We start from the raw sequence: 24,587 nt of genomic DNA, 5'->3' as shown, positions 1-24,587 counted from the left end.
AGGGCCTTAAATCCCATTCCTCACCTGTTGAGGCCCAGGGGTCGGCCGGCTGGCTGAACAGCTTGCTCAGTTTCTCCTGCATGTCCTTCTTGCCTCTCCCCTCATCCTCCTTCTCTTCTGCTGATCCTGCCCCTTTCTGGCCCTCCTCCTCCTCCTCTTCCTCCTCCACCCCTCTCCTCTTCCTCTCCTCCTCTTCCTGAGTCACTCTGTTTAGCCAGGCATGTGGTACAGAGATGGAGGGAGGGCTAGGAGCGCTGGGGGCGGAGCTGGCTGCTTCATCCCTCCAGGCCACGGCTTCCTCCGATGACAACCTGATAGAGAGAGAGAGAGAGAGAGAGAGAGACATATAAAATGATTAACCAGAAAAAACTTTATTTTTATATCATAAAGTACGTACAAAAAGATGTCACGGTATAATATAAAAAATAACAATGTTTATTCTATTGTAATATCCTGGATATAACACGAGCATATTTCATTCTTACCTGCTGTCCTGTAGTTCAGCAGACTTCCTCTCGATCGGGGTGTGTAAGTGAGGGTGTGTGTGTGTCAGTGTGGGTGTGTCTCCTTCCAGCTCCCTCTGTCTCTGCCTCTGCTGCCGGCTGTGGATTTCCCTCAGCTCCTGCAAGGCATTATTGGATACAGGAAGGAACAGCGGTGAGGAGGAAGTGGGATCAGAGGGCTGGCTGCTACGGGTTACCATCGACAACAAACGACAACAACAACAACAACAGCGGCAGCAGCAGTAGCAGTATGTATTAGTAAGGTGATCAAGGCAAGCTCCGCCCCTTCAAATGTGTCACTGAGGCGATGAAATGTCCCTTTGTGGTAACCATGGCAATTAAATGAATGTGAACACTTTTAAAGGGATACGCCACCGTTTGTTGAAATAGGGCTTATCACGGTCTTCCCTGGCTGTAGATAGGTGGTACAACGCATTTTTTGTCTCAGTGCAAGTAATTAGGTTGTTGTTTTTGTTGTTGGCTCACTTTTACTCACAACATGCTAAGCTAACTAGCAGCGGCACTGCAGGTGTTGCACCGGACTAAAACAATGCATGCACAAAAATTGCGTTGGCCCACCTATCTACAGCTAGGGGAGACTGCAATAAGCCCTATTTCAACAAACGGTGGCGTATCCCTTTAAGACAAGGCTAGCGAGCAGCTCATTGCTTTTGAAGTTGAAAGAGGACTCCTAGCTGCTGCTTAAGATCCTCCAAATCTGCCCTGGAGTGCACTGACTAGTGCAAGAGATCCACAGTAAACTCCCAACATACGACATCCAACGCATGTCTTTCCAGTCTAGAAGAGGATTTCTGCTGTTAATCTTCTGAAAGTTTGTTCCTTTTTTCCTCGTTAAAGGTTTTCTCGGGACGTATTTCTTTATCCGAGCCGAGAGTCTAAGGATAGAGGGTGTTATATATATATATATATATATATATATATATATATTTTTTTTTTTATATATATTATAATATATATATATATATATATATATATATATATATATATATATAGATATATAGAGGTCATGAGTTAACAGCAAACTGGTTAATCCAGCCCTCTTTGTGTTGAGGTGCCAGTTTTAAACTTCTTTATTGAATTTGGGTGATTGGCTTCACTGGAAGGATTTGAGTTAACAAAAATTAATATCAAAAAAAAAAAATCTTAATTTTTCCCATTACCATGTTGCCACTATAATACTTTGAAAGCAACTATAAAACCCATCCCGCTTCAGTTCCACAGAATATATCATCACCTGCAGTTGGTCAACACACCTGCTAGCTGTGTGTGCAATTCCTGGCATTACGGCTGGGTGGGGTGTAGCAAGGCTGCTGCGCTTTTGGATTGTGAGGTACATTTTTGAGGTAGGGCTGCAACTAACAATCATTTTCATTGTCGATTATTTTCTTGATTAAATGATTGTTTGGTCTATAAAATGTCAGAAAAAGGTGAAAAATGTGGATCAGTGTTTTCCAAAGTTCAAGATGACGTCCTCAAATGTCTTGTTTTGTCCACAACTTAAAGATATTCAGTAGAAAATATTCACATTTAAGAAGCTGGAAACATAAGAACTTTTACTTCTTTTTTTTTCTCATAAAAATGACTCTGAACGATTAATCGATTGTCAAAACAGATGTCGATTAACTTAATAGTTGACAACTAATTGATTAACCAATTAATCTTTGCAGCTTTAGTTTGAGGCAACGAGTGACATGGATCAATAAAAGCCAACTGTATCCCCATTTACGTTTTTATCCCCATTCTCTTTCTCTCTCTCTCTCTCTCTCTCTTTCTCTCTCTCTCTGTGTAGTTTGTGTTTCTCGGTCTAAAACATGGTTGTGACTGTGAATTCCTCCCAGTGTGACTCTTGAGCTGCTCAAGCTGGTGTGGACACTAGACAAACATCCCAATGACCGCAGCAACTATTTGGCAAACAAAAAATGAAAAATGTTTTATGTGACAATCGCATTGGTAGCAGATTTGATTGTAAATTCATTTTAGCATGTTAAGCAGAATAAAGTGAACCGAAAATCGTCAAGTTCAGATATCGTTGGAAATTAAATCATATATAAAATTTTTGAAAGTAGTTTTTTTTTATGTCAGCCAAAAACTTCACTCAAAGTGGGAGAGGGGTGTCACTGAGAGGGGCCTTGTCACTACTGGAGGTTGGCTCTGGCCCAGCCTAAAACAGAGGGCTCCAGTCATGGCGGCAGGGCGGAGCTTGCTCGAGGCACAGTACGTTTGTGGGAGGAGTTAGGTATAAACAGGGGGTCAGGGGATGCAGTGGACAGTTCTGTGTAGTCATGACAACCAGCTGTGCCATTAGAACACACTCTGTTACTATAACAACACAATGCAGCTGTCGTGTTTCAGCCAAACATCCAACGTGAGGAAACCTTCAGAAACAAGCAAACCAATCAGAAAGAAGAGACTGACGGAGGAGTAAAACTACAACTCTAGAGAGAGAGAGAGAGAAAAAAAAAAAAAAAAAAAAAAAAAAAAAAAAAAAAAAGAGAGAGAGAGAGAAGAGAAAAAAAAAAAAAAAAAAAAAAAAAAAAAAAAAAAGAGAAACACCAAATCCATCTGAAACAGGAAGTGGAGGACAAGAGACCACACACACACACACACACACACACACACACACACACACACACACACACACACACACACACACACACACACACACACACACACACACACACACACACACACACACACACACACACACACACACACACTAGTTCATCAGCATATTGGCCTCATAAATGTCTACTAGCTTCCACTTGTCTGGCTGAAACATCATCTGGTAAGTATACATGCAGTAGCATTACAGTACAGTAGGAATCTAGTAAAGTAGCCTAGCATAGCAACAGCAGAAAGTTGCCTAATCTAGTACACCTGCTAACCTAGCAAGAATGCTAGTTTAGCATGACAACTGCGTACAGCATTAACTATGGGAGGATAGTTAGCCAGCTGGCTAAGTAGTGAGCTAACACCAGCTTGGCAGCCAAAAGATGGGTTGCTAAAGAGGATGAAGATAGAGAAGGTAAAATATTTTGTGGACAAGGGGAGGAGAGAGGGAATGGGAGAGGGTAGAAGAGGAAGACGACAGAAGAAAACAGAGGAAAGGAACAAAAGATGAAGCGAAGAGAAGGTGATTTGAGAAAGAAATGAAAGTAAGGGGTTAGAGACATGGGGAGAAGAACAAGAAAGGAAGAAAGAAAAGAAGGGAAAGATAGAGAGAGGGGCAAGAGAGAGGGGCAAGGTAAGGCTGGGTTGTTGTGTGGACCTTTATAACGTAGTCTAGCCGAGCCAGACACACCCTGACGGCTGACACACACTCCTGAAGCTGTCCCTGCTCCTTGCACTGAAACACACATATACATATATACACACACACACACACAGACACACACACACACACACACACACGATCAATCCCTCCATAGACACAGACACACACTCATAGACAGTTAATGAACCATGAAGAACCAAGTCAGGTGTAATTTGTCAGTAGTTTCTCTGCATGTAGAAAGTAATTCAAAATAAATCTTAGATGGCAACATTGGACTCTCTCTTTGTTAATACCATTTTATATAATGTCATATATGAATTATAATATTAGACACAGCACAGACACAACAGCAGTTAGGTTATGCTGATAATGTTAAATGTTGGTCTTGTGCATTAAGCTGTACTTAGATTTTTTGCATGTCAATTCAACATCTATAAAATATCCAACAGAATGCCTCTTATGTGGAAATGTGATTACCTGAATAAATATGTGAATCCGTGACATGAGTGCGCTATCGCTCAGAAGGGAGATTAAACAAAAAAAAGAGAGAGCACAGAAGGCCTTGACTCATGCAAGGAGAGGCTCTTACAACTGTTAAGTGTAGCCAGTGTAACAAAGACCGGCTGAAGTTGGCAACAGCCCAGTTTTCATATCATAAAGTGCTGTGTGCAAGAAGCCTAAGCAGATTCTTTAACTGACCCATCTGCGTTGAATAGTAGACAACAGTTTAGTTTTTTAGGTTAGTAATGAGGCTGACACATTTACATTTACTCAACGATAATTAGTTAAAACTGTAAAAAAATAAGTAACGATAAAAAAACTAATTTTGGGAAAATAAATATCTCAGGCAGTACAAAGAAACAAAAAAGTACTTTTCCATGATCGTTTATATTTCCTTCCTCCCTGTTGTTTAATGAGTCACAGATGCTGAGTTTTGCATTTATTTGCTTTGTATTTGTGTGTATTGAGTGCCTCTTAGTCAGAGGTTTTACCGCCTCGGACTTGTGAGATTAGAAAAAACAGCACACCAGAATCAGTAGTCATTAGTATGTGAGTGCTTTTCAGTAGTCAAAAAGTCAAGCTTCAACTGGCTGAAATACATCTAGGTGGCATGGCGGGAGCATCATAGTGCACAACACATGTTAAAACAGGAAATGTCTTCACAAACCAGACAGACCAGACATTGTAAAAGTCTGGTTTGGAAGTGTTAAAGATGCGAAGCCTTCTAAAGTGACTAAAATATGTGAAGCTTGCAAGTTAGTTGTCTGATGAAGAGGGTGTACTATGTTTTACTTGTTTCTCAAATAGTCTGCCAAAGCAGACTGTGCAGGTCCAGGTCTGCAATGTGCTCATCAAATGATTTATTATTTAATATTACACTGATATTACAGAGTATATATATATATAGATATAGATATATATCCCAGCTGCAGTACCACCCCAGTCCAGCAGTGGCAGTGTGCTCTACCTGTCTCCCTCTCTGTTCCTCGTGAAGCTGGCGTCGCAGGGCTTCTATCCTGGCACAGTGGTTGGCATAGAACTCACACAGAGACTGGCATTGGCAAGGGAGCAAAAGGCCAGTGTGGGAGATAAATAAAGGAGCAGAAAATATATGAGGAAGGGTTTATTATGTGGATTAAACAAAGAATATGATAGGAAGAAAAAAAAATGGAGGTAAGAGGTCAGGAAGTACAGGATGAAGAAGCAGGAAAGAAACACAGAGGAGGAGGACAGCGAGTAGAATCAGAAAAAAAAGGCAGGATGAGCATCGGAGACGAAGAGTCCCAGTGGGTATAAAGGACAGAGGAGGCACAGCGGTGTGACAAGAGAAGATTTTGGGGAGAGGAAGTGGTGTAGAAAGGAAGGTGGACGGCAGTAAAGTCAAACATTGTTCACACCCCAGTGGTCTATGGCTCTGTTTTTGCAAAGAATCACACCACTGAGACATGACTGCAACTTACTCTAGATCAAAACTGGTCTTTGCGTGTTGCTCAAAGGCCTTTGGCCCCTTTCTCTGATCACTGTGTTATGTTGACTATACTGAATACGACTCAGAACCCACTTCATTAGATTAGCTATTAGAAAATCTATTTATTGTGGTCTGGGTTGTCTCTGCTTCCCTCCCTTCCCCCTCTTGCTTCTCATTCTCTCCTCATTGGAACAGACCACAGGACTGAATTCTCCTCTCTCTGACCTGGCTCAGCGTTCTGGGGAAAGGACGGGGACAAAAGGTGCTCTAGAAAACATAAACATACTGCTGTGCTCCAACCCTTAAAAAGGAATAAAATCCCTCCATCTTTCCCACTCAGTACTAAATTGTTGGTGAAAGCTACACGGGGAGGGGGGGGACGACCGCTCGGTGTTCCTGTGCACAGCTAGCTCTCTCCAAAAACACAGCAATCAACATTAATACACATAGTAACACACCGACATAAATACACAGATAACACAGATACTGTAGTCAAATACAAATATTAAAACACATCAGCAAACGTGAACATTGGGATGATATTGAACTACTGTGAGGATAGGGTTTTAGGGAACGGGACAGGACACGATTGAAAACTAAAGTCACAACACCGATCCAATGTTTTGAACATGGATCACGTTTTATTTAGCAAAACAATTACTGGGTTAGCAAGCTAGTCCATTGGCTGGTTAGTTAAAATTATTTATTTGATCAATAAAGCACTATGACAATGCATCAAACTTAAGAGCAAATAAGTATCATTACACTGATTAGCTCATGTCACTACTTTATACTTATGTTACATGAATAAATAGAAACAATTCTGCAACTGTGCGTCAAACGGAGGCAATGTTGTAGTGTGTTGGATGAAGATTGTTTTTTCTGTACTTTTATTATCCATTTGCAAACATTTGTAAGTCAAGGCCCTCCAATTGATTTTAAGAGAGGATAAAAACATGACACAGTGGAATGTGTCATTCACTTAAGGGTCCATTTTTGCAAAAGGCTTAGAAGAAACAAGTTACTATTTCGCACTTTTATGAAAATACCAAGGGTGAACTTGCAATGAATGCTTGGTCAGATTCAATTTGAGTTTGATTTTTCCTTTGGATAAAAAACAATAAAAGAGAGCTAAAAAATCAAGAGTAGGCACATGTTTAAAGTTGTTTTTTTCCTTTCATGAATAGCTGTTCTAAATGTACATAAAATTCAAGTCTTTTCCTGCTCATTCTTTATTTAAACCCATGACAGCTTGTATGGATCTCTAGTAGCATCCAGCTGTACTCTGCCACGTTAGTTTGTTGACCGTTTGGTTCATTAGGGCAATAATTTAGTTAGTTGAATAAGTATTGGCCTTTACATTTTAATAGTATAGACCTGACCTTTGCCTTTTTGTGATGTATAAATGTTAAAGTTGACAAGCTGCTTACCTTCAGCTGGGTGTTGAAAGCGTCTATTTCCAGCAGTTTGGCCCTTGTCTCTCTCTCCACAGCATCCAGCTGTTCTCTGAGCTGCTGTCTGCTGGTCTCCTTCTGCTCCACAGCCTTTTGCAGGGACGATAGACTGTCACCTAAATACACACAGGCAGCGTCAGATCAAGTTAGGTTTATTATTCACAGACATACTTGATTTATTGAATTAGTTAGTGATATAATCTACCAAGTTACAGTACATTGTGGTAACTAGAGAGTCAGTTAACCAGTAGTCTCGCATCAGCGCTGCTGCGGAGGGTCTGGCTAGTCCACACAGCATTCCAGGATGGGAGAAAAAACATGCTCTGGTTTATCGGCATTTCTTTAAACCAATCACAATCGTCTTGGGCGGCGCTAAGCACCGATCGCAATAACGGTGCCTCTGCAAAATAGCCTCGGGAAGGAACTTGTTTTGGTGGAACGTGTACGTTCAAATGTTGTTTTAGTCGTGCAATAGAAAACTCAGATTGGACAGATAGTCTAGCTAGTCTGGATTTACCCTGCAGAGATCTGAGGAGCAGTTAACCAGAGTCCTCAGAAATCCACCGGAGTTTAAAATGCCAACACAAAGAAAGCGGAAGGTGACGGACATCTGGCCTAAAATTAAAAAAAGGGGCATCCGATGGAATTTCCGGATGGCACCGGAGCAATCCCATAAATGAATCGTCGTCGATATAGATCAGTTGTCCCTGCTGGCTCAGGATTTCACTATACAACACAGGACAGGTGTATGTGTGAATGTAACAAGATCTAAGAAAAACACTGCTGCTCATAGCCTGAAAAGAATATACTGTAATGAAACTAATCCTTCCAATGAAATTCATATATTAAAACCATAAATTTTGGAGTGCATTGTTGCAACAGGCTTCCCCCTAACCCTAACCCTAACCTTGTCAGAGAGTAGGTACTTTAAAATACTTCCCCACTCTACAGGACATTCATTACTTTTGCTGTAGAGACAGGGGTCAAAGATATAGTATGATAACTTGCAAAACCGTCCTAAAGCATGATGTAATTCAACTGCTAACATCAAGGCAAGATTATGCATACACAAAGTGTGTGTTTAGTTGATGTAGTACTCACGATGCAGACTGTTCTGTTGAACCTGTTTCAGCTGGTCATTGAGACTCTGTTTATCAGGAATTAGCCTCCCCAACCACTGCTGGGAGTCCTGCAGACACATTTTTTATTTTTTTTTATTTAACCTTTATTTAACCAGGTAGGCCGTTGAGAACAGGTTCTCATTTGCAACGGCGACCTGGCCAAGAAAAGCATAAGCGTGCAAGACAACATACAGTTTCATATTCAATATAGTACAAGAAAACAGAATACAATACGCTACAAGGCTAAGTACAGATTAACATGTAGTCACATCAGGAAAAAAGAATTTCATTTCATTTTCTCTATTTTGTGCTACATAAATGTTTATTTAAAATCCCAGATCATAATTGTATACATGGAGGTATTCCTATTCTCTAAGAATGTGTCAGTGTGTTTACACGAATGGCTCCGGTGATTAAAGATGTAGCAGAAATGAATGGGACCATTTTGTGTTCATTTGCTGATGGTTTTACACTTGGTTGTCTGTTTGTTTGGCGTACCTGCAGCTGCTGTTGTAGCAGGGTGATTTCAGCAATGCGCGTTTCTCTGGTCTGATTGGTCTGCTCCACCTCTCTCCGCTGAGCTGACAGACGAAACCGAACATCCTTCAGCTTGCCCTCCAATTGGGACTTCTTATCATTCTAGGAGGACAGGAGAAGAGAGATGGGAAGGAACATCCTATTAAGTTTCTGCGGACGTGCAAAGTATTAGATTACAGAGAGAAATTGTTGACAGCTGTTCTCCTCTTTCCGTTAGGTGATCGCTTTTGGCTCATCTTTGAAGAAACTTTCAAGCCCATAATTATCACACAAAACAAACAACACTCTGCCTGTCAGGCCAAGGCGTGACTCTCTGCAACCAGTCCGCTCGGTTAGCTCACAGTGATGCTGTCTTTATTGTACACGCTAGCAGTGCTAATCTGCTTTGACTAAATAATTGCCATGCAGTATGGCATGTTGTCAGCTTTCCAAAGTTCAATCTCCCTTTGAATGACAGGCCCTATATTCTCTCGTCTACTCTGTGTACACAGCATATTTGATTATGTGACTAGGTGTGCTATGTTTGATTACCAGAGCCTCCAGTTCAAACTCCAGGGTCTTCTTCCTGGCTTTGAGCAGCACGATACTCTCCTGCTCTCGGTTTCTTTGAGTCAGAAGCTCCTGGCGACGCTGACGCTCCCACTCCAACTGACGCTGGCGCTCTAATTCACGCTTAGCAGCCTGGACGAACCAAACACACACACACACACACACAACAACAAAAAGTTTATTTATTATAAATGTATTGCACAAGATTGGACATTACATCATTGGAGTACTACACACTTCATTATACACAACAAGCCATCTTCTATAGGAGTGTAAATTAGGGTCTCTTTACTATACGAGCTGAGGTTTAAAGAGGGCAGTGAAAGGCCTCTAAGTTGTCTGCAGTAGATGTAATTACAAGTCTGCAGCAGTTCAACGTCAACTCAAGCAGAACTCTTCATTTGAGATGCAGATCCCCGGTAATCATTTTTCTCCCTGGCTCTCTCCTTCATACCTCTCTCCTCTCTATCTCTTTGCGTCTCTCCTCTTCTCTCTGCCTCTCCAGCTCTCTCTGTCTCTCCAGTTGTCTTTCGAGTTCGTGTTGTCGTCTCCTCTCATTCTCCAGACGCTCACGCTCCTGAGAAAAACCAACACAAACATCAGCTGGCAGAACAAACAACTCTATTATTTGTTAAGGGTCACCCCCAATGCTTTTCCTCCTAGTTTCAACCGTAAAAACGCGTCATAAAAAAGGTAAATAATGTACTGATTAATTTCAAAGACGTGGCATACTGAGGCTGTTACAGTGAAAGCACTATGGCTATTATAAAAGCAAATATTTTACAGCCAATTCAAATTTTGAAGGCACACAGTGTGGCAATGAGCAATCAATATAGTCAATAGAGTCTACCTTTCTCTCCTGCTCCTCTCTCTCCAGCGCTGCCAGCCTCTCCTGCTCTTTCCTCTGCTGCTCCTGCAGAGCCTGACGTCTCTTCTCCAACTCCAGGTTTCCTCGCTCAAAGTTCTCCCTCTTCTTATCCTCAAACGTCACTGTGGTGATACAAAGCGAGTAAATATAAACAACGTACAGTAGCCTTGCTTAACCAACACCAACAAGTCCACATACACACTATTCGACTTCATTTCAAACTACCAAAACCTTTATTTTTTACATGAACGTCAAAGGAAACTTGATGGAAAGTAAAAGTGGATTAAAAAGCAAAGTGGACGGCTGTTTTGTGCCAGTTGGTGACAAGAAGAAGCCAAAGAGTTTCGTGGCACGTTAGGCGGCTGACCTCCTTAGAACAACTGCAGATGTTTTAAAGAAACTGAATTGTTTGCAGTTGTCGAAGCATTCTTCTTCCCCAAAAAATGTCAGTAAGGTCTTGAAGCCAACAGAGGTGAGGGCAGGTCCGCTCCCCGTTTGACCAGTTATATGATGTGAACTACCTGGTAATTTCTTGTCCTGGCTGCTCTCCGCCTCCTCCTCTAACTCCTCCTGGACGCTCTTCTGGTCCGACTGAACACTGTCACTTCGCACACGCCTTTAAGACACACACAACCACACCGTCAAAACGATACAAATTATGAATACACACGGCCAGTATTGCCACTAGTCACTTTTGAGTGAACACAATTTACTACTTCTATTAATATTCAAATATATAACTTAAAAAATAATTGAATTCAATGGAAAGGACAGCTAGATATGAAAAGGGGAGAGATAGGGGGAAGACATGCAGGAAATCATCCAGGTAGGACTCGAACCCTGGGCCTTCTGTGTCGAGGCATACACCTCTATATATGTGAGCCTGCTCTACTAACTGAGCTAACCCGGCCACGAGTAGCGGGTACAATTTGAACATTCAGTAGCCATTTCGCTGGTGGACGAAAAAAAGTTCATTTTGAACCCTGATGGCAAGTACTGCGTAACTATGTACATATGTAACATGCTGCTGTCAGTTAATGAGGTTTAAAGTGACAGTATTTACCTGAATGTGGGTGGGAGGTAATCTGGCGGTAACACCGGGGGGAGCGGTAGCCCTGACATAGCCATATCTATGAGGTGCATGGCTAAGATAAATTCCTCAGCTGTTAGCTTTCCATCCTGGTCGATATCTGATAGACTCCTAAAGGAGAAAAAAAAAAAACATATTAAGTATTTTAAGGACGAATGTCTTCTAACTGTCTATTCCCGTTTTGGTAAAGATGAAATTGTTAAATTTCCATGTACTGACCATATCGTGGCCAGCTGTCCCTGAGGAAGACTGGACTGCATCAGGATAGTGCGAGCCTGGGGACCTGGGAGAAAGGAAGATCACCAATCACGTTTAATGCTGCGTGCTCCAATAATTATTTATCAAAGAATAGACAGAATCACTGAAGTTCTTCTCAAAGTTCATTTTTACTAGCGCAAGTAAGGAGCCAGTTTCCAGCACTCACGACAAAGTGAGTGAGAAAGTGACTGACGAAAGCCTTCTACAGCAGCTTTTTCTATGAGTCCCAATGAAGTCACAATACAAAAAGCGATGTTGTCTCCCGCAAGGTCAGGAAGTGGCTCCCAAGATTTATCTCGTGAGAACGTCAGCAGTATTTTGGCTTTCTAGCATGCAAACAGTTTAATATTAACAGAAACAAAGAGGAGTTGTTTAGTTTTTCTAACCCTGCAGCAAACGTGACAGAAATATTATCAGAAATGACATGCAAGTGTATGTGTGCGAGTACCTGTGAGGTGTCCACTCATCATCTTGTCATGGGAGTTAAAAAGCTGTCTGTACTTCAGCCTGGAGGACTGAGGAACAGCCCAATCAGGCGGGGGCTGAACACTGGGACGAGTAAGAGAAAATAAACAGAGTTAAGTGATCTGACTTAACTATAGAGCAGGTCAAAAGTAAAAAAAAATAAGCACATTTAATGTAGGATGCATGTTAAAAAATACTCCTTAGCTCCCTGAGGGGTGGAAGTGTACAGCCTAAATTTATATTAATTTGGTGCAAAACCCATTTGTACCTAGCAATATCCACGGACGGCCCCTTCTGCAACTTGGTACTGGAACGATTAAACGAAGAAGACTTGTTGACAGAGGGAGCTGAGAGAGACAAAGAAGAATGCATTTTAGTCTCAGGCTGTGTTCAAGTACTCAGATTTTCACTTAACTTCAAACAGCGTATACACTTTGGGAAGCATTTCATTTCATGTAATTATTTAACGGTGTGACATTCAATAAGTCAACAACTAATTTAAAGCTGCTATACCTGCTACTTACTACTGGAAATATGAATGTGTACATTACGTGTAAATAGAAGCTTATAGAACCGAGACCTTTGCCCACACCCACAATTGCTACAGAAGCAACATGAACACATCAGCTGTATTATTGCAGTAGTTTACCTGGGTGGGAGAAGCCTGAGATTGGCTGCATTATGCCTGTGGGAGGAGCTCCGTTGGCGAGGGGCGGGGGGAGGGGAGGCGCGGCAGACGAGACGAGTGGGGGAGACACTCCGACAGGGAGAGGTGGCAGGGGGAGTGGAGGCACGCCTGACAGAGGAGCCGAGATGGGAGGCATGGGCGGCATGCCTGGAGGTAAAAAACGATATACAGTAAAGACATGATTATTAGACACGAAAGCCGCATGAGAGAAAGACATCAGAGAGAACTACTGTCAATATGTTTTCTGGTGCTGAATTAGACATTATATATTTCTACTAGTAAACGGGGTGTGAGAGCCATGGTGCGAGCTGAAGGAGGGGAACATTATGAGTCTGTGTTGTGCATTATAACTTTATTGATCTCTGGAGGAGAGTGAGCAAGCATTTCCTAAATGACCTTTGGAAATGAAAGAGTGACATCATCCTTATCAAATACATCTGCAGTGTTCAGTTTTACCAGCACAGAGTTTTACCACAGCCTTTTTTCAGGCCCACATGAACTGACAGCCAAAGATTACATCTTATATCATTTATATTGATATGATTGAGTTATTACATTCAACTGTGTGCGGTGTTTCTGCTGTATTAACTTAGGAGCAGTGCACCACCACACCGAAAATTACAACTGGCGCAGAAGAAGAATACAAAATGTTTTAGCATTGTCAATATTTAGTGTTCAATCACAACCTAAAACTGCATGTCAGGCAGATGTTTCGGGAGTACATTTGGTGATTTTTGTCTGTGTCTTACCAAAGCCACTCTGTGGGGGTAAAGTCAGTGCGGGTTGTTTCATACTGGGAGGAAGAGCGGGGGGCAGAGGGTGACCCTGGAGTTTCAGCTTGATGAGTTTCATGGCGATGGAGAACTCGTGGATGTCCATGCGACCGTCACTGTTCATATCAGCCAGAGCCCTGATTCAGGTGCACAGAGAAAAGGTCAACAGACTGATGCATTGCTACACAAAAAAAAGGCTGTCACGACCTTAAGAAGAAATGGTGTGAATACACGTTATTACTAAACAGAGTGCAGTTTGTTTTTTTTTATAAAGAAATGATTGATCTGGGTACTTAACAGCTGTCAGGCTGAGAGTGAGCAGTGACGTCCTGGCTATGTGACTCACCAGATTTGAGCCAGGATGGGAGGGGGCAGACCTGATTGAAGGAAGAAGTTCCTGGCTTGGTCGCCTTAACAGAGAAACACAAACAGGATATATGAATACAGGACAAAAAAAAGAAAAGGCCACTTTAGACCACCTGGAGAAAGCCAGAGCCCATTTAAAATACATAAGTATTGAATTTCATCTTCAAGTCTGAAGAAACTGAAAGAAAATTAAAACGTTTCTTAATTGCACTTTCTCCAATGTCGATACGACAATCTAAATGGTGCCATCAGGTGACAGAACACAACTTAGCTTTATAGAAAAGACAATTCATCAGTCTTTTTCACAGTTCATATTTACTTAGTCTTCTATGATAGTAAACAGAATATGGTTAGGTGTTTTGGACTGAAGCAAATTCAACATATTAAACTGGGCCCTGGGAAATTGTGATGGCCGTTACTCCCCATTTTCTGAAATTTTATTGACCCAACAATTATTAGATTGGTCGAGAAAATAATCGTTAGCTACAGCCCTACTATTTTAACTTATTGATACACATCACATACAGTGCCTAAGTATTCCCTTAATTTTTTTTATTTTTTAAGAAATCGGAATTATAATATTTTTATATTTTTTGGGTTTTTTTATGGCTTCATGGGTTCGTTGTTTTTTTTATGGTTTTATTTATTGATTTGTTTAAATGAAAAATTTTGTAAAGTTAAAATTACTGCAAGTACACATCACACATCACATACACATGTTCTTGCTAAGTGGATGAATTCCAATAATGGATTTGTTGAATGAATTTTGTTTTCTTATTTCAGATTCTGTTTTCTGTAACACAGATTCAAACAATGGGGACCTTGAAAAACACTGCCCTTGTTCATGTCCTCATCTCACTATCCCAGTCCACTCACTGTAAGGGTGAGACAGAGAGAGACACACACAAAGAGACAGAGAGAGAGAGAGAGAGAGAGAGAGAGAGAGAGAGAGAGAGAGAGAGAGAGAGAGAGAGAGAGAGAGAGAGAGAGAGAGTTACCTGTAATGTAACCCCCGGCAGTCGGAGAGAGGCTGAGAAACTGCTGATCATGTTTGGCTCTCTCATCCACTGAGATTAGAAACACATCTGGACCTACCCACAAAAGAAACAAAGAGGTACAGATTAGACACCAAACCCGAATGCCAAGGCAAAGGCAGACACAGACAGAAGGAGTAAAGGGAGGAATGAGAAGAATGTGTTAGTCATGACTTTCAGTTCCTGTTAGATTTCTAATAAGTACATGTGTCAACTCGGAGAATAATGAGGAAAGAAAATAACGGGACTGAGTCAGAGACCATTGTCCTTCCTTAGAAAGACCAGTTAGCTCCTTAGAAAGATCAGTGCACGGCAAGACGGTCTTTGACTAAGTCTGACATTAACATGTGAATTTAATTGACTCATCAGTAACTGACAGGGATGATTCAGCGGCCTTCCTAAATAATTAGCTGGTCCTTCGCCTCTCTGCTCTAATAATAGCGCAGTTTCCACTGTTTTTTCTTTAACAATTCAATTCAATTTCCACATCACATTTAGTCAGGAACCCATCAGAGCAATGGTTCCCTTTAGTTCCAACTCCATCCTGTACCATTTACTGTCAATGTACATGTTTAGTGAATCATGCTGACTCGTTTCTAAATGCAAGAACAGTTGCTGCTGACAGAAATGTTTTTTTTTTTTCCCTTTTTACTTCCTTTGTTAGCGGTTGATGGAAAGGATGCTTATTCTTTACATATGTGGCCCGGACCTTTCTGCCATAATGTTCTTAAAGAAAAATGCAGAAAAAGCTCATAAAAACAGCTATTTGCAATGAGCTTTTTATCATTATTCATATTTTTGGGATACAGCAATCGTCCAAATGGCAATTTTGTCTATACCTGCCAAACTCTATATTGATGGTATCAATATTTAGATGCTACAGTATATAGACATGAGCAGTTATGCCCTCGTTTCTAACTGAACAGCAACATTTCGCCCCGTTATGTACCACTGATCAACAATGGTTTCGAGTGGCTAGTCTTCATTCAGCACAGAGTCGAGTACACGCAATATGTTGTATCTAACAAATCGGTTTATAGTCTGACTAATCTCACACTGTGTGGTTTTTATGCATTTGGAGTCAGCCGGCCTGTTTATCCATCTGTTTGTCGTCCCCCTGACGGGAGCTCTGCAGCTATGTCTCGTTGTGCAACTTTATTCTGCGTCTCCCCGGAAGTAACTCTAATGTGCTTGGCAATGGTGGGGGATTCTAAGATGTGGATGCAAAACTAGTTATGATTCAAATTAAAGTAGATTAATGAGAAGGTGGGGCTCATCTTTTAATGGACTGGTGGAATTTTACAGTGGATTAATGGAGTAATGTGGCGCCAACGTGCTCTTGACTCTCCGTTTTGTGCGGAGGCTCCACGCAGAGCTTTCTCCGTAGCCTACGTAAGTGGCCTGATGTTTATACTTGTGCGTTGGTGTGAGCATCGAGCCAGCATGCGTGTGTGTGTGTGGGGAGTGTGTTGTAGAGCGAGGGGAGAAGTGAGAGAGTGACTCTAGAGTCATAGTGAGAGAAACAAAGTGTCTCCCCTGTTCTTTCTGACCACGGTGGGAGATCTGGAGCAGGAAAAGTTAACCCTCTCCTTGATTTCACGTTGTTTATGGAGAAGGAGAACCAGGAAATGAGGCGGGGGAAATGGAACGCTACCAAGCCACGGCCGAGCGATGTGCATCGCTGTGACGTGTAGTTACATTTTTCGAGAGGTGCACGTCAGGCTACGGCGTAGGGTCCGGCGTAGACGCAGAGGGGTCTGTGGGGGTACGCCGTCGATTTAACGCACAACTATAAAATGGCCTTTAGCCGTCAACGCGGAGAAGAAAACATAAACATTACCTTCCATTATACCCATCTCTCATGCCAGGTACACACACATACTGACCTGGGAATGTGGTGGGGAACTGTGCCATGGTTCACTCAGTCGTCTGCACTACACAACACCTGAAACAACACATTTAGGAAAATAGATAAAGTGGTTGATCAATAAATCAACGATCCAACAGTACAGCAAATCATTTGGTAATTATAACCACTTCACATTAAGAACACTTCACTGGTGAGCCACAAAAATGCTTTCAAAAGGAAAAAGGGGCTCACTTCAGTCACCAAGGTCAACAATCCAACGCACAACAGCACATTAACAAGACCAAATAATGTGTGGTCAGGTCAACCGCCAAATGTGTTGATACAGTAGACAAACAGTAGACAAACTCAGTCAGAGGACAATTATTTTCCAGCACAAGTCCGGAGTTAATTTTCCACTCTGCTGTCTTTTGATGCTGAAGTTGTGACTTTCTAGTCGGGTGAGCCATTATGGTTCCTGTGTTTTGATGCAATGACAGATGCACACACCAAAAAGCAAATACATAAACAACGACAATCTCAAAAAGGGATATAGCATGTTTTGAATCCCATGTTTTTTTAAAGTCTATGTGAGAAAAAAAAAAAAAGAGCTCTGCATCAATCTGCTGTTGTCGTCTGGTATTTAGGCTGGTCCCAGTCCAAGGGGACTGGACCATTTCAGCCATGCTCGTGCATGTCAACAGGGCAGCAAACCTTTATTTATGCAGGGCAGCCAGCCTGAGCATACTTGCTTGTTTTCAAACCCACTCTGCTTCACACTCATTTACACACATTCTCACTTGGGAGCTGACCACAGTGAACACCAGTTTTATTTTTAAAAGTTGGCCTGTAAAAAAGCTCCGCTGGAGTCTTTTTAAAGTCAGTGGTTCTTTTAGGCAATACAAACTGGAAGTTGCTTACTAAAATCCCCCAAAATACAAACAGGGAAAAGGTGTTTTTTAAGATGTTTGTCTGAAAACATGTATTGTCGGTTGAAAGAATCCTCCATATGGACAGAACAACCATTAAAACACGTATTAAAGTTACTGCAAAAAACTCCGTTATTTCAATTAATTTTTTAAAGAATTTTATTAAGGATCAAAACAAGTGACAGTTAGGGTTTATGTCCAAATTGTATATTTTGTATGTTTAAAAATGAGACATAAAAGAGTGCCTTACACACTCACAATAACATTGTGTGTGTGTGTGTGTGTGTGTGTGTGTGGATACCTCTGCCCTAGTAGAGGTATGTTAATCAGATCCAGACCTGCCTGTATCACTGTAGCCAGCAGACAACCCATAATAAAACTTACAGAATAATCTGACATACACATTGCAACAGACAAGGGCTTCAGAAGGGTGTGGGGGGTTCTGACTTTTTACCCTCAGTGTGATGTAAATAAAAATCAGTTTGTTTGTTTTTGACTCAGGGATGAGGAGAAACCCAGTTAAAAAGGTCCATTTGATGAGACTCTAAGGTTTTGTCACAACCACAATATAATGGAGATGGATGGAATTTAGTACGTAGTTAGCAAACTTTAAAAAAAAAAAAAAACTCAACTGCAATGTCTCTTTTCGGAAAAAGTAACTTTGACATTGCTGTGAACAATTAAGACTATGTCTTCAGTAGAAAACGGTCCTTAGCCTATTGAAGAGTGTGTGAGTGAGTGTGAGTCCCATTATCATCAGAGTGGTAGGACAAAGTAACCAGCTTAACTAGGTCAGACGAACAAAGCCCACCCCCACACACACACACACACACACACACACACACACACACACACACACACACACACACACACACACAAAACACACACACACACACACACACACACACACACACACACACACACACACACACACACACACACACACACACACACACACACACACACACACACCTGCCACTGAGAAAATGTCAAAGCAGTTGGGCAACTACAGTAGATTGTTTGCCTGCTCTAAACTAGGGACAGGATCATCAAACTGCTAGTCAACTACATTCAACTTTTTAAATTATTATTTACCAAATCCTGTTATTCTTATTCTCTCTGATGAGATACACAAACTCCAGAGGCACCAAATCTGAACGGACAACTGAGAAAACCCCAAAACACAAGGGTTTATGGCTTTATAAGGATCATATTCAGCTATTTTGTCATGAAATTGCAGCAGAGAGCGGTGTTATCTTTAGATGAAGTTAATAACTTTTATTTATCAAGCTGCCAAAATCTGCCAGTCAGTTAGCCAAAACTCTGTTCAGCAAATAAGCAGCTACAAATCAAAGTAAACCTCTGTTTACGAGCGCCAGTTTACCACAATACCTCTATATATATATATATATATAAAAACTAACAGCAAGAATGATCACACCCTTTGTGACACCAACAAAAATGTAGAAGTAGCCAGAAATTTTGTTTTTAGCCTAAAAAGATATTTTGAAATCATGCTACTAGCAGAATTCACCAGGTCACGTTCACCATGCAGCTTCACTAATTAATCATTCCTTTAATTCGCTGATCATATTCAAGTGTTCAGCTTCAGTCATGCAAATATAAATATGTCTTTGATTAGACAGAAAAAGTCTGCAAAAATTATAAATCCAGCTGCAAGTTTGATTTAAACGTCAATGAAAAGTCAACTAGCTATATATTTGAAATTTGTTTGTTGCCGTCATGGTGCATCTATTTCCTTTGTCATCATGGCGTACCATAGGAGTGTGTACTCGAGGGTATTAATGCTTTGTTCTCCCCCGTACATGTACATGTACTGTATTTGTGTGATTAGTCTGTATACTGTAATTAGAGCATGGGGATGTAGCTGGAGTGTTGCTTTGTTATCAAGGCTTGTGGCAGATGCCTGTTTAAGCCCCTCATATACATACAAACACACACACACACACACACACACACACACACACACACACACACACACACACACACACACACACACACACACACACACACACACACACATTTAAAAGGCAGCTTTGGGACAAGATACAGATTAGGGTTCAGTTCTCTTAATACATCCATGGTTCAGACTCTCTTCTCTCGTTGTCCCTCCCCCTTTTATTTTCCTGCTGACCCCCTCTGACGTTCCCCTTTCCCTTCTTCTAGGACTGCATTTGGGACAACTGCACACAACTGGACGTGACAATGCTGGATAATTATATAAATGTGAAATACGCGCCAATATTCTCATTATATTTGATTACTTACTCTGAGTTGTACGGTGCATTTAAGAGGAAAGTGGCGTAGTGTTTCCTGTCTCAGATAGTGATTTCCCTCGGTGTATCATTCAGCTCTCAATCAGAGTAGTGTCAGAAATCACTAGCACGCTCCTTGTCGTTTTTGTATGTTTATTCGGGGATGCCCCCTGGAGTGGGTGGGGGTTCTGAACTCTTGTCATAAACGCTCAATTATTTTTGACAGTTTGATATTTAAAACTGATAAATAAATAAAAAGTGAAGCCAAAATCACTCAAAGTCGCGTAAAAAGTCTTAGTCAAGTAATTTATGGACACTGCAGCATGTTTAGAATCACTAGCAGCACCCTCCTGACATTCAACACAGAACATTAAAAATCTTCTATCCCGATGTAGGTCATCATTTCATATCTCGATAAGGATATACTGTATATCAGGATCTAGCAGATTTGAGGGAAATTTAATAAATAAATGAAATAGCCACATGATAAAGGTGTGACATGAAAAGTACTGAGTAGTCTCTCACTTTAGTGCAAAATGAACATAACACGCAAGGATCAGAACTTAAAGCGTCGTCCAAAGGATGTAAACGTTGCTGTAACGCAGTTTGGCGTTTGGGTTTTTTGGCATCGCGATAGAAACGATATAGAAAAATAAATATTACAATCATTTTTATATCGTTTTCATGGTATACATCGTCATATGGCCCAGCCCCGCGCCACAGTTTCTCTCTTTCTCACTCGCACACTAAAGAAACACAGACTCTCAACACACCCTCTGACACTGCCCCTAAGCTCTGTGCCTCTCTCTCTCTTGAAACACATTCTTATCACACTGATGTCAAGTGGTGAGGCGGGGGTGACAGGACAGTTACCCAACTCCTCCTGTATCACTCCATCCTTGCCTAAAGATCCCTGCCCCCGTCCCTCCAAACCAAACCAACATACATGCTGCCAGCCTCCACAGCTGGCTAACGTTAGAACTATCACATAGTAAAAACTGATAGCAGGACCAAAATGCTTTGGAGGGTAACACAGGCTAAACTTAAGCACAGCACTGGGGGGATTTTAGGTTCATGAAGCCATTTTCTTGGGTCGTACTACAAGGAAAATGTCAACACAACATAAATTCACCCATGTGAGTTCTCGCTTATTCCTGTAGTCAAATTATCAAAATAAAATGCCCTCAAACTGAACGGTCAAAGCAGTTCACTTCATTATCCAAAAAGATTAGCCTACTGATCATACTGGCCATGTGACTCTTACATTAGGCTACCAAATGGTATTCCTTTTCGAATGACATTACTAGCTTTATATTAGAGAGATGTTGGTGTGTAATATCGATTTGAAAATAAATCGCATGGGTTGGCTGCCTGATCCGTTTGGCTTGTTTAAGCCTGTTTACAATGTTTCACCACTTTTTCCATTGCTGACGGATAATATTATGAATTCTGTCCCTTGAAGCTGTTGGCATTGGATGAAAGAAACGCTATGTTGAATGCAGTCCTTCCTGGGATATGGTGGAACAAATCGTATTATGTGGTTCTGATTTATAGGTTGTTTGAACGAAGAGTCAGCCTCCTCCTGAACCCAGATGAACTTTTGAACTGTGGATGATTATGTGGGCAATGTGGATTTGCCCAACAAACCAGGATCTCAGGGACATGAAACGCCATTGAAAACAGAAATAAAAAGCTTTAGGATGTATAGGACTTTTCACACACACACACACACACACACACACACACACACACACGGAGAATGATCCACCTATACAACCCTTCATATGACTTAAGTAGATTTGTGTTGTATAGCAGCAAAAGCGAATGAGGCTGCTGGGCACATAAAGAAGACCAGGCACCAATCACAGGGGAAACTTACTGCCCATCTGCTGCATATATCCAAACATAATGATAATGCACATATACATTACCATACCAATTCTGTCTCTTTTAGTCAGTATTAGAGAGACAGTGTAAACTATTGTCACTGATTATTACATGATAATCAGACTTCAGAACTACAGATATCCCTTTGACTTTACTCTACAAGATGTGTTCTTCTTGGTATTAATCAACTGTATTAAAAAAAAATGCCTGCGAAACCCAAGATATTCTTCTTAATTATATAAAACACAGAAACGGAGTAAATATTCACATTTGACATTCTACAATCATAGAACAGTTGCCACTTTTGCTTGATTTAACAACTGTAACTATTAATCACTTATAAAAATTGTTGCCGATTCATTTCCCATCCATTGACTAACTGATTAATCAGTGAATTGTTACAGCTTAAATCTAGCTGAACTCATTGCAGAACAAAGGACGGTTAGCAACACTGCATTTTTGTCAGTCTCATGTAAAATCCCTGCTATTGTTAGCAGGGTTAGGTCTTAGGTGTGTAGAAACCCACAAATATACAGTGCTCAGCATAAGTGAATACAACCCATGCTAAAGTTGACTAAAAAGAGGAATACAAAAATCATCTTTTGGAAATTGATCTTAATGCCTTAATTAAAAAAAGGAGGAAAGAAATCAAACCTTTAAGGACACCAATTATCTTTGCGAATGAATAATGTATCGTAAATAAATACATGTTCTTCCTTAAAATACAGGGGGCATAAGTATACACACCCCTGTGTTAAATTCCCACAGAGGCAGGCAGATTTTTATTTTTAAAAGCCAGTTATTTCATGGATCCAGGATACTATGCATCCTGATAAAGTTCATTTGGAATTAAAATAGCCCCCCATCATCACATACCCTTCACCATACCTAGAGATTGGCATGGTTTTATTTCAGTTAGCCTAATAGCTGGTTTGATTTGCATTGAGAGATGATTTTATGGAAAAGCACCCCATGCAAATCTCTAGTCAACTTTAGCATGAGTGTATTCACTTATGCTAAGCACTGTAGGAATTTAAGATTGGTCCTGGATCAAAGCATCATTGAGTTTTGGATGGTAGTAATTTACTCCTGTCTGCACTTTTAACACACTGGCCATTGTGTTTTCTAGGGCTGATCCCTCGTAGATGATTAGTCGACTATTCGGTCGTTTTGGTCTTAGTCAACTTAGATTTCTTTAGTCGATTAGTCATGTTTTATGCTTTTTTCATGCTGAATGACTTATTTCCAAGACACGTACGAGCTCATCTCTGGTAAACGTAACAATTAAAGTGGTGCTTTTGCATGACTCTTTGCGGAGAAACTCAGATTTACAGATCTGTTGATTAAATCAACTAATCGATTAGTCGATACAACTGAATGAGTGTTAGTCGACTAAGAATTTCTTCAATCGAGCACAGCCCTAGTGTTTTCATCTGCGAGTCAACCTTTAAAGAGGACCTGTCAGTATTTGCATTACCATGGAGACTAGTCCTAACTGATCGAGCTCGAGCCCAGTAAGCCAATCGAAGTAAATGAGAGGACGCTGAAGTTACACATTAACTTTACTTTACTGTAACAAGAAAGGTCTGTTTGTCAATTCATCTTCACTTCCTGCATTACTTCCGTGGACTCGCCTATGATGAGTTGCTTCGCAACCCAAAGCATGTTTAGGTCTCAAACAGATCATGGGATACTCAAAGCAGGGGGCTGTTTTGACTGGACAGTTAGCTAGCCAGATGTGCACAAACATCAGGAGAGCAAATGCTAGGCGGACTGAGACAACCTCCACCCATGAAAGTCGCTGTCTGCCCCCCCCATCACTGTCGGCAACCTTGTCTATTCATCATCTTCTTCTCAACCGATCCGGCTACAGTGAACCACAAGTAACACCCGTCAATGTTAACGTTAGATCACAGGCTGCCAGTGCCGATGCAGTGATTTACCATTAGCGTAACGTTACTGGCTAACTGTTAGTAGCAGCTGGGTGGCATCTTCTTTTATTTTTTTTTTGTCGCCCTGATCTTGTTACACAAACCAATATTAGATACCTGCTAGACGGGTTAATATCACAGTTCGAGGCTCACGTTAGCACGCTACACCTGGTAAAAATTACCAACTAGCCACGCTAACGTATATATATCACTGCAGCTAGCAAGTAGGCTAACCAGTGAGAAGCTAACGTCAGCCCGCTCAGGGACATTCTTCCACACCACAGATACTACACTCTGCCCTTACCTCATAGTTCAGTTTCCATCGTGTAATTCAGGATAACGTAGCTCGTTGCGTGTTTATGTTACCATATAATGTTGTATTCCCTCTCGAATGTGCTGTTTTACCACTAAACCCTTTCCGGTGATTCTCCTGTGGTTCCGAAATCCCGACCGACTGAGGGACAGCTGGAAAATGGGGTAACGCTTCTGTCGTATCGCGATATGTCATAGTGACTGTAATGACATCGACCCAACCTCGCGAGAATTTGCGAGCTGCTGGCTTGCCCCGAATGTCAGGGACGCTGTGAAGTAAAAGGATTTTACTTCGCTCCTATACCGGCTGTTGTTTATTAAGAAAAAAATAATATCCCAAAACAACAAATATTTAAATAAGAATAACGTACATAGGCTATATTCAAATGTGTATTAGGATATACCCCTTGAGATGTATCATCTCGTTTTCGAGGGG

General features: G+C 41.1%; 1 protein-coding gene across 8 annotated transcripts in view; it reads right to left on the bottom strand.

Annotated features, from left to right (window-relative positions):
* Positions 1 to 24,316, bottom strand: part of itsn1 (intersectin 1 (SH3 domain protein)) — a 36,477-nt gene extending 12,161 nt beyond the window's left edge. For 7 of the 8 annotated variants that reach the window (XR_005637124.1, XR_005637125.1, XM_039783888.1 and 4 more), the window contains exons 1-20: positions 24,144 to 24,316; positions 16,857 to 16,915; positions 14,935 to 15,027; positions 13,917 to 13,980; positions 13,547 to 13,707; positions 12,759 to 12,944; positions 12,378 to 12,456; positions 12,093 to 12,193; positions 11,606 to 11,669; positions 11,360 to 11,497; positions 10,818 to 10,912; positions 10,279 to 10,418; positions 9,883 to 10,005; positions 9,411 to 9,560; positions 8,841 to 8,981; positions 8,323 to 8,410; positions 7,198 to 7,337; positions 5,267 to 5,350; positions 486 to 622; positions 25 to 311 (exon numbers count right to left, since the gene is read on the bottom strand). Coding sequence is in view for 6 of the 8 variants with exons in the window: in XM_039783888.1 (XP_039639822.1) it covers positions 25 to 311; positions 486 to 622; positions 5,267 to 5,350; positions 7,198 to 7,337; positions 8,323 to 8,410; positions 8,841 to 8,981; positions 9,411 to 9,560; positions 9,883 to 10,005; positions 10,279 to 10,418; positions 10,818 to 10,912; positions 11,360 to 11,497; positions 11,606 to 11,669; positions 12,093 to 12,193; positions 12,378 to 12,456; positions 12,759 to 12,944; positions 13,547 to 13,707; positions 13,917 to 13,980; positions 14,935 to 15,027; positions 16,857 to 16,884 (2,299 nt within the window). In the remaining 2 variants the exon portion in view is untranslated. The remainder of the gene's footprint in view (positions 1 to 24; positions 312 to 485; positions 623 to 5,266; positions 5,351 to 7,197; positions 7,338 to 8,322; positions 8,411 to 8,840; positions 8,982 to 9,410; positions 9,561 to 9,882; positions 10,006 to 10,278; positions 10,419 to 10,817; positions 10,913 to 11,359; positions 11,498 to 11,605; positions 11,670 to 12,092; positions 12,194 to 12,377; positions 12,457 to 12,758; positions 12,945 to 13,546; positions 13,708 to 13,916; positions 13,981 to 14,934; positions 15,028 to 16,856; positions 16,916 to 24,143) is intronic. The other variant, XM_039783894.1, reaches the window with a different exon arrangement.
* Between the last annotated feature and the right edge of the window lie 271 nt (positions 24,317 to 24,587).

The sequence above is a fragment of the Perca fluviatilis genome, chromosome 19 (assembly GCF_010015445.1).
Source record: "Perca fluviatilis chromosome 19, GENO_Pfluv_1.0, whole genome shotgun sequence".
Lineage (NCBI taxonomy): Eukaryota > Metazoa > Chordata > Actinopteri > Perciformes > Percidae > Perca > Perca fluviatilis.
The sequence above is the reverse complement of the archived record's forward strand: the minus strand, read 5'-3'. Positions and strand labels throughout refer to the sequence as shown.